Raw genomic sequence first — 17628 nt, forward strand, 5'->3', positions numbered from 1 at the left:
GCTACAATATTACAGGATAGCAAGATTTATAGCAAGATAGCTTTGTAAAGACTATAGTATGATGGGAGCCCTGTTCCCACCCTAGAAAGTAGCCTTTTCAAAACAGGGACGGTAAGTTTAAACAGAAGTGCTCGACATCGCTATGATTTCTGGATTTTGTGGTTTGATTACAACCAAAAAATATTGATGTACAATTTCAACAAGTGAACTATGAAAAGGCTAGTATTTGCATTGCTTGAGGAAATTATATTTTATATGGCACATATTCCATATTAATACAATATTAACAGACATAATTGGTAAATAGAGCACAACTGAAATTTCCTTTTGAGCAAACAGACAACAGGGACACAGTATTTTCACCCAGTGGCTTTTATTATGATATGTCTTAGCACATAAACCAATGTACTTTAGAAAAAGTACTACAGATACATGTGTCGAACATTCTACTAAAATATATCTTATTGTGTTGGTTTGTCGGTCTCCTTTACCAGGCTGGCAAGGAGCCAGTGGCATAAAAGGCGCCCGTATTTAATCAAACACATTCACCCTGGATCGGGTTGTTTAAGCGAGGCCGTCCGCTGCTTCACATGAAAGGTTGCTGGAAGCTCTAATGATAAGAGTTGTTTGGTACTGTGGTGGAAGTAGAGTGAGTGCCAAAAGCAGAATATTTCAAAGTCGGGGTCGCTGGGGAACGGCAGTGGAGTCACCAACAATTAAAAAAAAAATGTTGAAATGCTGAGTAAAGATAATTGCATGGGACAATTGATAAATGTTTTTGGGAAAGATGATTTAGAACATACATTTTCTGGAGTGTTTGATTTAAAATGTAATGAATGGGAGTTTATCTGTCAATGTAAAAATAGACAAATGTTAAATTGGTCTAATATTGAGGTGAGGTTGAAGGTGAGAAATGACGCCCAATACGTGTGGGTGCCCAGAAATGTGGGCAAGAAAAACTGGATTCTCGGCTAAACCTTTTAAATAACACTGGGCTACAGTAAATATGTCTCTGTCCAAAATAATCACTAAATATAACAGAAGGTCTCACATAGCTGAATCTTTTTTTTCCAGTGATTGCAAATGTCTTTTGTTTAGGATTAATCTAGAAATTCAACGCACTGCCATGACATTGCAAGAGCAGTGCTCTTACTGTACCAACTTGGCCCCACACTCTCCAACAATGACAGAACTACAATGAAAAGGATCCTTGGGTATGATACACTGGCCTTTCCTTGTGCCGAGAACAGCTGGAGTCCACTCGTAACGTAAGGCTCATGTTCAGGGGGAAATGGTAATAACAAATTCCAAATGGAAAATGACTGTTTCTTCTTTTAGACAAGTTTGTCTCGAGCCTCCCAGTTTTGCCTGCTTTTAAACCTTTCTTTCCCTGTTATGTCCCAACTGAACCCAACCGAGGGGAAAGGGGGTGGCAGAGGAGGCCTTAATATCGACCCACCACGGCCAGTTCTCGCTCAGCGGCTTGCTCAATGGAAGAGTGGAGAACGCGCACCTCCTCCTGGGTCAGGTTCCTCTCCATGTGGCGGTAGGTTATGCGATAACAGCGGCTGTGCTTCTGCGTTCTGCAAGGGTAAGATGAACAGAGAGAAAAGGAAGATTTAGAGGGTTTAGGGGACCTGAGAGAAATCAACAGGTCATAGTGGATTTGCGGTGGTTTTATTAGTGCCTCCCAAAATATTATAGAGTCTGGAAAAAAATAAAAAATACAAGCGCTATGTTAGACCTCTCCAGTGTGATACCCACATGGGCGACCCTAATTCAATCCAATCAATCAATCGAATGTATTTAAAAAGCCCTTTTTACATCAGCTAATGTCACAAAGTGCCTTTACAAAACAACTGGCCTTAAACCCCAAGGAGCAAACAACAGTAGTGTTGAATTTCAGTGGCTAGGAAAAAGAAGGCTGTAGTTTAAGAAGAAACCTAGAGAGGAACCAGGCTCAGAGGGGTGACCAGTCCTCTTCTGGCTGTGCTGGGTGAACACATTAAACAATTTGTAATAATTAATACATTCATGTGGGCTGAGGCCAGAGTCTATTTAAACTTAGTCCAGGTCAGAAGCATGACCAGATGGACAAGGACAGGGAAAATAGAGGGGAGGGGGAGGTGTCAGTACAGCGGCAGCTGAAATCGTCAGGTATCGTCTTGATCTGTAACACAACCAGGAGGACTTTGGACAGGGACAGCAACGGGTCTTTCAAGCCTGGTATGGGCCAAGACCTCATGTCCTCCTAAGTTTAAAACGGCAGCAGACAGGTAAAATGTAGAAAATGCATTCCTTAGATCTACAAGTATTTATATTGGAGAAGGAGAACTGACCCTACTCCCCCAGCACAATAATATAGCAGCGTAAGACCTTGGGGCTGAGACAGGGGGGTCCGGTGACACTGTGGCCCTATCTGAAGGAGGCCCCGGACAGGACCCAACAGGCAGGAAATCAATCCACCCACATTGCCAAGCATCAACCAAAGGGACACCCACCAACCGCAACCACCCTGAATGAGGGCAGAGAAATTGCCAGCAGAGTACAGCCCAATTGCACAAGTGCACAACAGAGAGACAACAACAAGCCAGTGACTCCGCCCCGGAACGGCATTGGAGGGAGGGCATCCCAGTGGCGATGAGAGCCCACCTGGCAAGACAGCAAGGGTGGACAGTATCAAGCCTTTTTGGTCACCTTCACACCCCCAGGCCAGGCTACACCTAATCATAAACCCTGCTGTAGAGATGAGTCTTTAGTAGAAAATTTGCACAGAGTTTGCATTTCTAACCTTAACTGGCTAATCATTACACAGTAGTGGAGCTCTATGAGAGAAGGCCCTGCCTCCAGCTTTTTGTTCAGAAATTCTGGGTACAATTAAAAGGCATGCATCTTGCGATCTAAGGTTACGTGTAGGTATGTATGGCTGGATCATTGCATCCAATGAAATTAATTTCAAGTTTTGAAAAGACACCCAAATAAATTAGACAGGGAGAGCCTATGCTAGGAAATACTCTGGGTTATGTATCCACACATGGTCAGTGTCGGTCTAGGGAACACAGGTTAGCATCTTCAGAGTGCCACAGAGGAAAAGGACACCAACACCGGTGGCGCTCCTCGACAAAAAGTTGTTCAGAAGGCTTAGCATGGGCCTTTTGTCATTTCTATATTCAGAGTCTCATTGAAACCAACAGATGAGATTTGCATTGTGCCCCAGAGCACCAAGCTAAGACAAAATGTCTGTGAGAAAACTTCTGAAAGACAGTGCCTTGGGATTCCACAGCCTAAACCCCATGGGATCCCAGAGAAAAGCCTAATCAGGTTTGGCTTCATACCAGCAGACTGCCACTGTCAGAACAACACATGGTGTCTTCTGCTGTAGAGATTGTAATGCAAACAGAGAAGTGGTGACAAAGTCACAGTGGTTTTAGTCACAAACACTGTGGCAGGCTGTTGTGGCTGACAAAGGGAAAACTGTTTTCTGATAAAAGTCTTAAATTCAAGCATGTTCGTCTCCGGGTCTGATTATCCTTGTCCTTTCCAGACCTAGCTCAGAGAGACTACAAGAGACACTGAACGCTTAATTAGGCAAGGCAACACCAGTGAAGTTCCACGGTATAACACATTTCCTGTTGGCACTTAACAATAACAATTTTGGGGAACATTTTCTAAAACAGGAATATGGAAGTGTTCCTTGACTTTCATTTCTTTCCAATTCCGGCGGACAGAAGAATAGATTAGATTTTTATTTTTTTCGGTGGGGGAACTGTGCGGCGTTGTCTCTTGCTCCCCTCTACTCTCTGAAAGGGCAACCTTGTTCCACAGAAAACGCCTCCTCAAGGGCTGCCGTTTCTAAAAATAGCTGAGGGAGTGTGATCTCCAGGGAACCTTGTAGCAAGGTGACTGAGATAGAAAAAAAATGATAATTTGAAGTGCACAGAGTGGAAAGAGATAATTGGTCCATCGAATCGACGTCCTCATTAATAGAGAAAAAAGGAGAAAAGGAATCACGCACTCTGCCAGATAGCAACTGTGGGAAGCTTTGTAAACACCAGGCCTAACAACACACACACACCAGAAATATATGTATTATATATATGTATATATGTAATAGCTAATAGCATGCAGGGCAAAAGTATTTACTGCACAAAAGGGGAGGAGACATTTCCCAAGGCGATTCCGACTTGATAATGGAGAAATAAATTATTCAAGGTCCAATCGCATCTGGAAAAAAAATCTATTATTGGCCATGATGCCCAGTTAGAAATGGCATTTGTTGTCTTCATCCACAATGGTTGGTTTATGCATAGCTTCTCCAGTCTCCATCCAGTTCTCTCCCGTCTGTCTCAGCAAAAAGAGCACCTGACATTTCCACTGACCGCGCAGGTGTTCAATAATTCAGAGTGCAGGAGGAGAACAGTGATCCAAACACACAACAATCGTTTTTTATTGTAGCCGTCTGGATTTTATTGCCCTGCAGAATTTGGTTTACAGTCAGCTGGCCGGCAGTGGGTTATTCACATTGGCTTCATCCCGAAGGTAGAAAAACTGACCTGTCCTGGTGAATGAAGATAAGAGGCCTCTAAGCAGGCAGGGCAGATATAGGAAAATTATCTTTTCAAAGATCGCAATGCTATAATCAGGGATGCCCTGTGTGTTTAGAAAGAATAATGTGAAGAAAAGCAAGCTTGGATTTATCTTCAATGAACTGTGAGGTCAAACAAATAGTTCTGACATACATAGTGATTTTTATCCAGCAGACACAATACTATACAAACAGGTCTTACAGACTGGTTGTAATCATCACATTATAACCAGATATTCCTTCTGGATCAAGAACTGCATCTACATTCACAATAGTGACAGAGCGATGTAATCTGTGATACTTAGGGGAACGTTTACAGGAGTTGGGCTTGGCGAGGGGCCATTGATGCTTAGGGGGACTTTAGAAGAGTTGGGCTTGGAGAGGGGTCAGTGGCGAGCTGAGGGATGAGAAGTGCCTGATGCCAGACACACAGGAAACAGGAAACCCAGTCTAATTGGTCCCAGTCAGCTAGCTAGGTGACCAGTCTCAGAAGTCTGGGGAGATTACAGCACTTTTTATTTTCTCCTTTTATCTCAGCCTCCATCAGACTTTTTGTCACTCTCCCTCAGACACACGCGCATGCATACAGTAAATATAAAAAGTCTACACACCCATGTTAAAATGCCAGGTTTTTGTGATTTAAAACAATGAGACAAAGATAAATCATGTCAGAACTTTTTCCACTCGTAAAGTGACCTATATTGTGAACAATTCAATTGAAAAACAAACTGAAATCTTCGAGGGGGAAAAATGAAAACCTTACAATAACCTGGTTGCATAAGTGTGGACACCTTCTTATAACTGGGGATGTGGCTGTGTTCAGAATTAACCAATCACATTCAAACTCATGTTAAATAGAAGTCATTACACACCTGCCATCATTTAAAGTGACTCTGATTAATCCCAGATAAAGTTCAGCTGTTCTAGTAGGATTTTCCTGACATTTTCTTAGTTGAATCTCAGAGCAAAAGGCATGGTCCGCAGAGAGCTTCCAAAGAATCAGAGGGATCTCATTGTTGAAAGATATCAGTCAGGAGAAGGGTACAAAAGAATTTCCAAAGCATTAGATATACCATGGAACACAGTGAAGACAGTCATCATCAAGTGGAGAAAATTTGGCACAACAGAGACTTTACCAAGACCTGGACGTCCCTCCAAAATTTATGAAAAGACGAGAAGAAAACTGGCCAGGGAGGCTTCCAAGAGGCCTACAGCAACATTAAAGGAACTGCAGGAATTTCTGGCAAGTACTGGCTGTGTGCTACACGTGACAACAATCTCCCGTATTCTTCATATGAATGGGCTATGGGGTAGGGTGGCAAGACGGAAGCGATTTCTTACAAAAAAAAACATCCAAGCCTGGCTGAAGTTTGCAACAACAAACATTAAGTCTTCCAAAAGTATGTGGGAAAATGTGTTATGGCCTGATGAAACCAAGGTTGAGCCATAATTCCAAAAGGTATGTTTAGTGCAAAAACAACACTGCACATCACCCAATGAACACCATACCCACAGCGAAGCATGGTGGTGGCATCATGCTTTGGGGCTGTTTTTCTTCAGCTGGAACCCGGGGCCTTTGTCAGGGTGGAGGGAATTATGAACAATTCCAAATACCAGGCAATTTTGGCACAAAACTATCAGGCGTCCGTTAGAAAGCTGAAGATGAAGTTCACCTTTCAGCACGACAATGACCCAAAGCACAAATCCAAATCCACAAAAGCATGGCTTCACCAGAAGAAGATTAATGTTTTGGAATGGCCCAGCCAGAGCCCAGACCTGAATCTAATTGAACTGAACTGAATTGAATCTGTGGGGTGATCTGAAGAGGGCTGTGCACAGGAGATGTCCTTGCAATCTGACAGATTTGGAGCACTCTTGCAAAGAAGAGTGGGCAAATATTGCCACGTCAAGACGTGCCATGCTAATAAACTGCTACCCAAAAAGACTGAGTGCTGTAATAAAATCAAAAGGGGGTGCATACTTATGCAACCAGGTTATTGTGAGTTTTTTATTTATTATTTTCCCCCTCAAAGATTTCTGTTTATTTTTCAATTTAATTGTTCATGTTATTGGTCACATTAAAGGTGGAAAAAGTTCTGACATGATTTATCTTTGTCTCATTCTTTTACATCACAAAAACCTGGCATTTTAACAGGGCTGTGTAGACTTTTTATATTCTCTGTAAATATCCAATACCATTCAAAAGTTTGGGGTCACTTAGAAGTTTCCTTGTTTACTTGTTTTTAATTGTCCATTAAAATAACATCAAATTGATAAGAAATACAGTGTAGACATTGTTAATGTTGTAATGACTATAGTAGCTGGAAACATTTTAATGAATTCTCTACATAGGCATACAGAGGCCCATTATCAGCAATCATCACTCCAGTATTCCAATGGCACTGTTTGTTAATCCAATTTTATCATTTTATAAGACTGATGATTAGAAAACCCAAGTGCAATTATGTTAGCACCACTGAAAACTGTTGTGCTGATTATAAAAGTAATACAACTGGTTTTCTTTAGACTAGTTAAGTATCAGAAGTGTCAGTAATTGTGAGTTTGATTACTGCTACAAAATGGCAAGAAACAAATAACTTTCTTATGAAACTTGGGAGTCTATTTTTGTTCTGAGAAATGAAGGCTATTCAACGTAAGAAATAGCCAAGAAACTGAATATCTCATACAACCATGTGTACTACTTCCTTCACAGAACAGTGCAAACTGGCTCTAACCAGAATAGAAAAAGGAGTGGGAGGCCCTGATGCACAACTGAGAAAAAGGACAAAAACATTAGAATGTCTAGTTTGAGAAACAGACGCCTCAAAGGTCCTCAACTGGCATCTTCATTAAATAGTACCCGCAAAACACCAGTCACAACATCAGACGACTGGGATGCTGGCCTTCTAGGCAGAGTTGCAAAGAAAAAGACATATTTCAGACTGTCCACATTTTTTTTATTATTAAGATTGACAAAAGAACAGACAGGGGACAGAGGAAGAACTGTGCCTAGAAAGCCAGCATCCCAGCCTCTTCACTGTTGACGTTGAGACTGGTGAGTCTGAATACTTCTGTGCCTGAGATATTCACACATTTTATTTTTAATAAGGTGACACAAATTTCTAAATTACATAATTGATTGCATTTTAAAGTATATATTTTTTACAAATAAACAGTGCTCAACTAATAAGCTTTGAACACATTTCTGTAGTGGCCAATGATTATTGCACAGTAATGTTTTCATATTTTTTGACATATATGAAATGCAGTTCAGTGTCATGTGTCAATGAAAGAGAAGTGATCAATTGCCATTACTGAAATAAGCATGATCTTATATCACGTTCTCATGTCTACAGTGGATGTGTGGAGTTTGTTGCTGGTGCTCATGTTCACATGACTACACAACTACAAAGTGAAAAATATTACAGATTTATAGCATAAATATTTGTACCATCAATCCTGGTGCCAGAGAGTTCAAACATTTTCCTCCAAGACTGTTAGTCAAAACAATTCTGATCAGGCACTACATCAGACAGCCCTGTCAGTCCAAACATTTTCTTTCTTTTTTTAAATTATTTTTCCAGACATGACACACAACCTTGTCAGTCTAGCACGGTTGAAGGATATGGGTCACAGGATAAACAGAGTTCAAGTGCAGGCATCCAATTACTTTAATTTCAAACAGTGTCAACACATTGTGTCGAAAATGTAGAGACTACAAATTGCCATGATACCGTGTTTACAAACTGACGTTGTTAGTTGAGTGAGCTTGACCTCACTTTTGCGAATCCGGCAAATATCATAGTTGGACCAACAGTGTGAAAAAAGCAGAAGGGCTTTGTCTTGAAGGCACATCGCCATCTTCAACTCTCCCTGGCCAATTTGGAGAAGGTCATAACAACATTCGAAAAACGCAAAATTAGAGAGAAAGGGGGTTTAATTTTACCATGATGTAACAATAAGCAGAGAATTTGGAATCTGCCTTCACTTTATATAATTCACAAAAACCCTCAAACAAGAGCTGGGGACATACAACTAAGCCATTGTTCAACCCTTCTCTGAATAAAACCATGATGAAATGAATGCTTCAAACCCGACACATTAGAAACATGCATCATGATATGTAGGCCACTAAACTGAGGCAGCTAATTGACTAAGGGAGCACATTATTATTCTGCCAAGACAAGATTTTCCTCACACAATTCACAATTTCTTTTTACAGAAAAACCATAACGTTTGCAAAAGATATACTGTCCATCGGTGACATGCATTATCAGATGGAAGGTTAGTTCCAGCCATTAGTATATCCTGAGGACATTGGGGCCATAGGGAAAAGCATTGGTTTAAATGCTGTGTGTGTGTGTGTGTTGTTTCAGTCCAGGGGATGAGTAGGGTTTCATTCACCAAGCGGATTTGGGAGACGGCTGTTTGGCAGGAGAAACGCCCTTGAAAATGCTCTGCATTTTTCCTGAAAGGAAAAGAATGGTGAAACTTGATGCCCCCTCATCACTGGAATTCCGAGATGTAAGGGAAAAGGAGAAGACCGGGGAGACTCCATGCCCTGCAAATTATGCCAAGCATTTCTGCTTGTAACCCACAAGGCACTGGGGTAGTAATGCGATACCCTGTTAGCGATGCTTGATCCGGTTTCTTGCAACGTGGATGGGTTTGGGCTTGTTTCGGTCCTTTGAGAGTCTATGGAATAGCCCAATGACCCAATATAAAAGGATGTAGGAGTTGCTACACTAGATAGTAGAAAAAAAAACTTTTGGAGTTCAGGAATAAATCTTGCTTTCTTTTCACTGTAATAACAGGTTCTCTAACACAGATATGGCATTGTCTTTCACAAATTATTCTTTCGCAATCCAACAAGGCTTTTTTCATTGTTAATGGCTTAAGGGGTGGTTATGAAGGTCTATTATAATATCATTATTGATGAGTTGAGGAGAACAAGTTAAGCAATATAACTCACATAGCCTGACCAAAAGTACATCTGAGATTGAAATATATATAATAGATTTTTTGTTCATAGAGGACATAGCTAATATGTGATGTTTCATTGAATGCATTCATAAAGTGTTCATACAAATTAACAAAAACATCATTATGACAAGGAAAAATATATTTCAGTCAACATTTTCATAGAAAAATCAATTGCAAAGACAATGTTGGAAATAACAGTAATTACCATTCCTTTTTGTTTGTTCCCCACACATACCCAACAAACTGTAAGATCCTTCAATAGCAAATTTCAAGGACAGATTTTACCACAAAGATTAGGTGGCTTTTCCAATGCCTGTCAAAGCAAAGAAATCACAAACTAAATATCTAATTTACAAGCATGGAAAAATTATAAATTAGATGTACAGTTACAGTAAATTTTTGTCACATAGCAGATGCTTACAGGAGCAATTAAGGGCACAACAACAGATGTTTTACCTTGTCGCCTTCTGTTACCGGCCCAATACCCTAACTGCTATGCTGCCTCCCTACACAATGGTGTCTCTAAATGTTTTTATTTCTTGACAAAATACAAGCGTCTTTTCTAACCCAAGTTCTCAGCAGAATAAAGCAACCAGGGTTTTCCCATAAGGCTGTGATGGGGGAACACATTAGACAACCTGGTAGTTGCTCCACAATAAGCTACAAAGAAACGAAGAAAGCCAGTACAGAATAAGTAAATATCAGAAACAAGCATCCGGTTTGCAACACTAAACAAGTAATGCTGCAAAATGTATCTGCTAATATAACTATTAGTCCTGACCGCAGATTGTTATGTTTGGGTCTGGGGCAAAGTCTTTATTGAGAGCTAGTCAAGCATGGTGGTTACTGTATCATGTTATGAGTATGCTTGTCATCTTTGAGGAGCACGGCAGGGGTGGGCACATTGGTTTGGCCTCTGACAATTTTATTCTGATCTTATAAAACGGAATAGCAAACCAATTCATAGGATGTGAACTACAAATTTAATCTGATTAGCATAGAAACATTTCATTGACGATAACTTTGAAAAACTGCTTGTAATCAAGGGAAAATGTGACTTTCCAAAATTAACATTACTCCAAAATCAACATTTTAGTTTTGGTTCAAAAGCAGACACATAGAAATGCATTATTCACATTTTCTCTTGTATTTATATGCAATACAATTTTAACATAAGGCAATATCTTCTATATACGTTTTCTAGGTTTAAATGTCTTCTCTATAAACCCCCCAAAAATAGAAAGATTCAAGGTTCATTGAATAGCTTTACAATATCATACAGACAAAGCAAAACCATTCTCATGTTTCACTTGCATCTCATATAGCTTCTCAACTAAAAACATTCTTAACTAAGGTATCATGGAACTAATAATTTTTATAGAATTGCATACTGTATTTCATTTCAGGATATATATGTATATTTTGTCACAATGTTTAATTTATGGTTTAACATGTTTAACAATAATAGTTGGATGCAACATATCCTTATGCAGCAAAGCATCCCCAAAATACCAAACTACCACCAGAATGTTCTACCTTTGATATCTGGTCAATACTTATTATTTTTTAATTCTTTAATTATTTTGTCACCGTAATGGGTTGCTCATGAAGTCAGCTGAAGTTTGAAAGAAACCCACCAGGAAGCACCTTCCAAGACTTTTGCAATACTCCACAAATGTTTAAAAGTCAAAAAGGGGACAAATAGGTTTCCATGGCACTGTAACAATATGTAGGCTTTCTATAAGTTTTATTTAACTAACATTATGCCTACAAAACTCTTCAGTTTGGGCCATGGTTTTAATGAAAACATTTAAATAGTGCAGATATCATGATGATATTTTTTCTTAAATAATAAGAAACATAATTGAAAATAACTTTTTTATTTGGAACAATGGGTAACTAATGAATTAGCTTACTGAAATTATTTCCAGACCCATTCGCCATCCAATTCTGTTCAGATACACCTTTGTTTCATGTTTCATCACTACATACAGTAGCCATCAACTGGCTCATTACAAGTGACCTTATTAGTGGAACTGTCTCTCTCCTGATGATTTGAAGTTAAAAAATGACTGTCCAGCTATGATCAACAAACAACTTGACAGAATAAAGGGCAAAGGCCTTAGAGACATTAACCCAAAATAGTAGATGCTGCCAAAGGTGTTTCAAACACGCAGGGTTATACTTGGATCACTTTCAAAAAAGAAAAGCATTTTCATCCACTATTACAGAACAAAAACATGTTTTAATATCACTTTACCATGTGAACAAGTTGTATGTATTCTATTTCTTAGCGGTAGGTGGTATCTCTGCTTTTTACTTGCTTTAATCAATCCTTTTCTCTGGCTGTCATGGCTATCCTCTAAGAGGATTTAGTTCAGGCCAGAAAACCTGTCTGCATCTGCTCACCCTGATGAAAGGCGTGTGGCAGAAGAAAGACCTGTTCCCACTCATCAAAGTGATGGCAGCCTTCTCTTCCCTTCTTCACTGGCTTGGAAGAGGTGCAGGCAGAGAAATCAATTTGCATTACATTAAATGTTCCCAATTCGCCGTCTTGACTTAGGGCCGGACATTCCTTTTTCTTATTAATACGACAACTCATTTATTTTCTAATTAGAGCTAACAGACAAGTAGGGTTACAAAACCACACTTGCTGTTTTTTCATAGCCAGGGAACTCGTAACTGGGAACGCAATAGGGCAAGGTTGGAGGAAATTAGATTTTCTTTGTGCAGTCTTGATGTTACATGCCATTTCAATGGTCAACACTGTGGCCCCAACACTAAATTCGCAGGGGTGGGAATGACTTTGTGGAGCAGACCGTTTGAATGCCATTGAGATGTACTCTGAAACTCAGGGGACAGACATAAATATTATATGCAACGGCCAAGATGTCCTTATTCTTATCACACTGCTCGGTCAACCAGGAAGTGATCGCTGGTAAATATGCGTGGAGGAAATTGAATGACCTTCAGGCATCGTCTGCCTCAGTGATGTAGCTATGCAGCGAGGAATCGACTTAAGACCACTGTACCACCCACAGTTATCGGATCACTTTTGTTATCTGTCATGACCTCGTTTATACTGACCTGGTTCATAATAGTCCAGTAGGTCCGATCCTGTTCCACATTCGAAATGGCTCATACATGAGCATGCAACTCTGTATTATCTCAATGAGGAAGATCACATCTTACTGTACATAAGAGAACACACATTGAGTTGGCAACTAATATATGGAGCAAAGGGATACAAATATGCAAACTGGAAGTGTCCGAAATGAACAGCAAGTGTTGTGATTTGCAGTCGCCTATGATTCCATTTCTATTCTCATTATACTGTGTGTAGGATGAACCAATTACAGAGTTAAGGATAAGAACTTACATTTTGCAGAAGAATATGCTCACAGAATTATCTATAATGAGACTACCGCATAATAGCAGTGCTTTATATAAAATGCCATTTAAACAAAATTTCATATTGTACGCTTTGGAAGGTGATGACTCTGTAAACAACATTTCTCGCAAATGTACACTTAAGGGGTGTCATGTCAGATTACCCATGCCATAATCATAATCATGTTAGATAACCCATGCCATAATCATAATCATGTCAGATTACCCATGCCATAATCATAATCATGTCAGATTACCCATGCCATAATCATAATCATGTCAGATTACCCATGCCATAATCATGTCAGATTACCCATGCCATAATCATGTCAGATTACCCATGCCATAATCATGTCAGATTACCCATGCCATAATCATGTCAGATTACCCATGCTATGATCTGGCACACCCTGGTTGCACTAGCGGTACTACAAGAGTGCATTTTATGTACTAATAGGCCTTTTCACACTGCATTGTTCTGAGCCCTGGGCTAAGGTTTAACAAACAATAGTTTGTTAAACCTAGGCTAAGGTTTAATCCTAGGCTAAGGACTCACACTTCTGTTCCTAAGCCCTGGACTAACAAACAAAAATGACACAAGATGATTTTACATTCCATGACAAGCTACAATTCTGGCATGCGAATAATGTTACATGTACATCACTGACACGCAATCAATGTCACGCTACCACGATTCAATAAACGACGTCATGACATCGGTTTATCAAGATGCCCACCCTGTCGGTCTTTGCTTTAAAAACATTGTAAAAACAACGCAAAGACATCTGGTCAACCTTTATACTTTCGACGTATTTGCTAGATTTACATCCAAAGCAAGCTGCAATAACTAGTTTGCTAAGATTTAGCTGGTATGATCAAACGACAAAGGTTCGCAGAGTGAAAGGATGGAAACTGAAATACATTGTATCTGTTTGTAACAGCATGCATCAAGAGCGTATGTAAATGAAGTGAAAGGACATGTTTTGTGATTGGACAATAAGCGTTCTATGGTTTTGTTCTTGACGCCGTTTCAAATTGGTTATTTTGTCACCCTGCTTCTGGGGCTAGTGAAAAGTCAGTGCTAACCCTGCTTGCAGAGCAGGGCCAGCTAGCCCTAGGCTAAGGGTGATGCTAGCCCAGTTCAAAATACGCAAGTACAAACACTTGCTCAGCCTTGGGCAAAAAATCTCCAGCCTTGGTGCACCTTAGTTTTAAGCTTTTCATTTTGACACAGGATTCAAAAGACCTTCATACTATAAATCAAGGTGGGGGATTCCTCAGAAAGGCACCAAACCTGAGAAAGTGTTCAAACATTGACCCAAAAGAATGACCAGGTGCATACATAGGTCACATTCCTATTAAATTCAATACATTTTTAAGCATCTCTATTCTATCTGGACCAATGGCCTGGATCTCCAAGACAATGACAGAAACAGTTAATCATCTGGGACACAACTTTGTCAAGTTACCTTTGTCTCTTTCATTGGGGGGGAAATAGAGGATGTAGAGATTAAAAGAGAGCGGTCCCTTGTGGCTCAGTTGGTTCCCACTGGGGACGAGTAAGAAAAGGTACACAAAAATGTACACACTCATTAGGTTACGCTGCTCTGGATCAGATTATACGCTAAATTATTAACATTTAAAAAAGAGAGAGATACTCTGACGGAGAGAAGGTTCTTTGCTGAGGTCTCCGATTAAAATTCATGCTCAGACGAGCTAGAGAAGAACTCTCCCAGTGGAACGGCATGGATTTAATTATTAAGATCTGTCACAAAAGAGGGGGAAGCACTTCTATTTTCTGTCAATAGACAGATCTGTGGAGAAAGTGATAACAAGAGTTCTTCCATGCATATCATGGTAGCAGGGCCAAATTAAGCGGGAGGGCTAACAGGGGGACACAGAAACGCAAGGGACTGTATGATTAGGGCCGTCACTCCATAAACACATCACTGATCAGAACAGAGAGGTGGTTTGACGTCACAACTAGCTTCCCCAGACCCGGTCTCTGTATCCAAGTGAAAATGTTGACGCATTTCATAAAGCTTGCCAACCTGATCTGAAATGCCTGTGTGTCACACTAGAATCACCTGTGACCACTATTAAAGCGTATGACACCAACGCAAATGAATTCATTCCACCAGAAGATCTTGCTTTTTGAGATAACGACCAAGTGAAGAGCTAATGATGTATACGTGGTTTTAATTAAAGAACATTGTGATGCTAGAGCGCTGTAAGCAATCACACGTTCGCCGGCTCGTGTGCATATGTGCAGGAGTGGGGGTGTACTTTGGATCTGTTTTTATTATTAATGATTAGGGTGTTGTACACATTGACTACTAAGAGATGAATCCTTGAATGCAAAACTGAATACTGAAATACACATCCAGACAATATCGCTGTCATGGAACAAAGCTTCCTAAGAGGAAGGTTAGAGGGTAAACCCTGTTGAGGTCTAAAGTATCTGTGTGGGTCAGACGTAGTTTTGATCAGAAAGGTCCGTTTTAATTTTTAATCGGGTGAATACCATCGGCCTGATTAATTATTAAAGCCTAGAGTTTGACATATCTGGGTCTCAAAAATGCAAGCTGCTAAGCATTCGTTTCGTTAGATTAGGCGGTTTCATGCCACCAGTTTCTTGCCTGATCAAAGGTTGTACAGACACCAAACTTATGATGTACAATACACGCACCATGAGCTGAAAGACCACGGACACACTGGTGTGGAAGATCCACTTATAGTCAATAAGATGTCATCCTTTCCAGCATCAAATACAGAAATGTTGGGTCTATTTCATCCCACGTATAACGTTTCAGTGGACCAGTATCAGTAAAGTCAAACTGTGAATTGGGCTTTTTTTCTCCATTCTTTTTCCATGTTGCTGTGTTTGCAGAGGAGGAGGGGAGGAGGTGAGTAAAATACCATATTATTAAGCAGGGTCAAAGGCTGAAACACATCTGAGGGAAAGCAGCCCTCAGGAGGGTAGGGGAGGCTAGGGCCCCTCCAGGGCCTGCCTGGGAAACCCCAGACGTTCTAAATATAGCCAGTGGATAGTCTGTGAACTGAAGGATTAAATAAGATATAAGCAACAGCAAAGTTATTGGCATCATGGCACAAACAGGCTACAAAAACGCTGAAACATTAATTGAAATGAATACAATGGGATGATTTAACAGATGAAAATTCACCAAGAGGAAATGTGCCCACGCTCAGGTGCATATGAAGGAGTTTGTATTTTACATCCAACAGACAACAGCACCTTTTCCGCAAAAAAGCAATGTTTACTTTCCTGAATATCCCCAGGGGCTTTGGCTCAGTCTATTGTGGAAGGCTGAAATGAGAATTCACAGAAAGCCCACTCCAAGCAGGGCAAAGAGACTCTCAGCTGCTATACAGGGATGGCCTGTCAATTATTTGTCAATATGAAGAGCTTACACTGCTTGCTTGCACGGTCGCCTACTTTCCATCTGTTCTGATCGCAAGCTGCCGATGAGTCTTTTTTTTTTGGGGTGAATCAGAACCACCTGATGGGCCCCTGCTTTGGAGACGGACTAGAACAGGATGCCTGCACGGTCCACAATATGCCGCTACACTGAGATGGGTTGAACATTTACATTGGATGACCAATTTGGAAGAAGCAAAGCCTGGAGCATCTACACAGACAAGGAAATGAGCTATCCATCCATCATCGATAACGGCGCTGGCAACGTTTCTGCAGACGTCTGTGCATTCTGGTGCCTGATATGGAGTCTTAAACTCCATAAAAAAAAAACAGTTTTGCTCTCCAAGCAGTCTGGTCTTGGCCTTGGCCTGGCTCTCCAGAGGTGTTATCCTGACTTGACTTCTCGACGGTTGGCTGGTCGACCTTGACGAACACACCAACAGATCATGATTGCTGGCATGATATTGCGCTAAGCTGCGGCGCAGGGAGCCCTGAGACGGCTCGGTTCTTCTCTGCCCGCGACCAGGAACCTCCTGAAACAATGCTTCCAAGGTTGACGAGACATAAAAGACATTAACTACCTTTAAGAGCAGACAGGTAAAGGGAGAGGGAGGTTGTTTATCTAAGGCTTAGAGGCTAACACTCGGTTGTGGCTTCCTGATTGCCCTGGGCCTTGCTCCGGCACTGGACATTACTCAAGGCCGGGGCTAGCTGTGGGAGGAGGGCTCCACTGCGGGGATTTTCACGGATTTTCCTTTTACGACCTGAACCTCCAGTGGGACTCGGAGACACAGGCTCTATATAAAGGGGCTAAATCCCGCTCGGCAGCTGCAGCCTGGAGGTGGCCGCTCCGGACGCTATGGTGAGCCAGAGCTCAAGTTACATCGTTGTCTTTTACAGTCGTCATCACGACGGGCTCCACCATGAAAAAAAAGAAAAAAAGCAGAAGACAGAGGGGGGAGAGCGACAGCCGACATGATTCACACCGCGCAGTGCGTTACGCTACAATGTGGCAGGTGGATTGGACCACGCTTCTGAACGAGTGGCCAGATTGCGGGTGTACGTGCGTTTGTCAGAACGAGAGTGTGTCAGCGAGGGGTTAGAAGCCGTTACTCTCTCCATCTGATTGAATTCCCCAGCCAGGGACTGAAACACATTGAGGTGGGAGTGAAAGGATGCAAGCGGGTCACACACAGCCACCCTGGACCAAACCCTGGACTCGGCAGCTACT

The 17628-nt window shown here is 41.1% G+C and overlaps 1 protein-coding gene across 2 annotated transcripts in view; it reads right to left on the reverse strand.

The window, feature by feature from the left end:
* Window positions 1-366: 366 nt before the first annotated feature.
* The window catches only part of fars2 (phenylalanyl-tRNA synthetase 2, mitochondrial), a 143402-nt gene continuing 126140 nt past the window's right edge, over window positions 367-17628 (reverse strand). For both annotated transcript variants that reach the window (XM_010900930.4, XM_010900931.4), the window contains exon 8: window positions 367-1583. In XM_010900930.4, coding sequence (XP_010899232.1) covers window positions 1445-1583 — 139 coding nt within the window. In that variant the 3' untranslated portion in view covers window positions 367-1444. The remainder of the gene's footprint in view (window positions 1584-17628) is intronic.

Source organism: Esox lucius, chromosome 21 (genome assembly GCF_011004845.1).
Source record: "Esox lucius isolate fEsoLuc1 chromosome 21, fEsoLuc1.pri, whole genome shotgun sequence".
Lineage (NCBI taxonomy): Eukaryota > Metazoa > Chordata > Actinopteri > Esociformes > Esocidae > Esox > Esox lucius.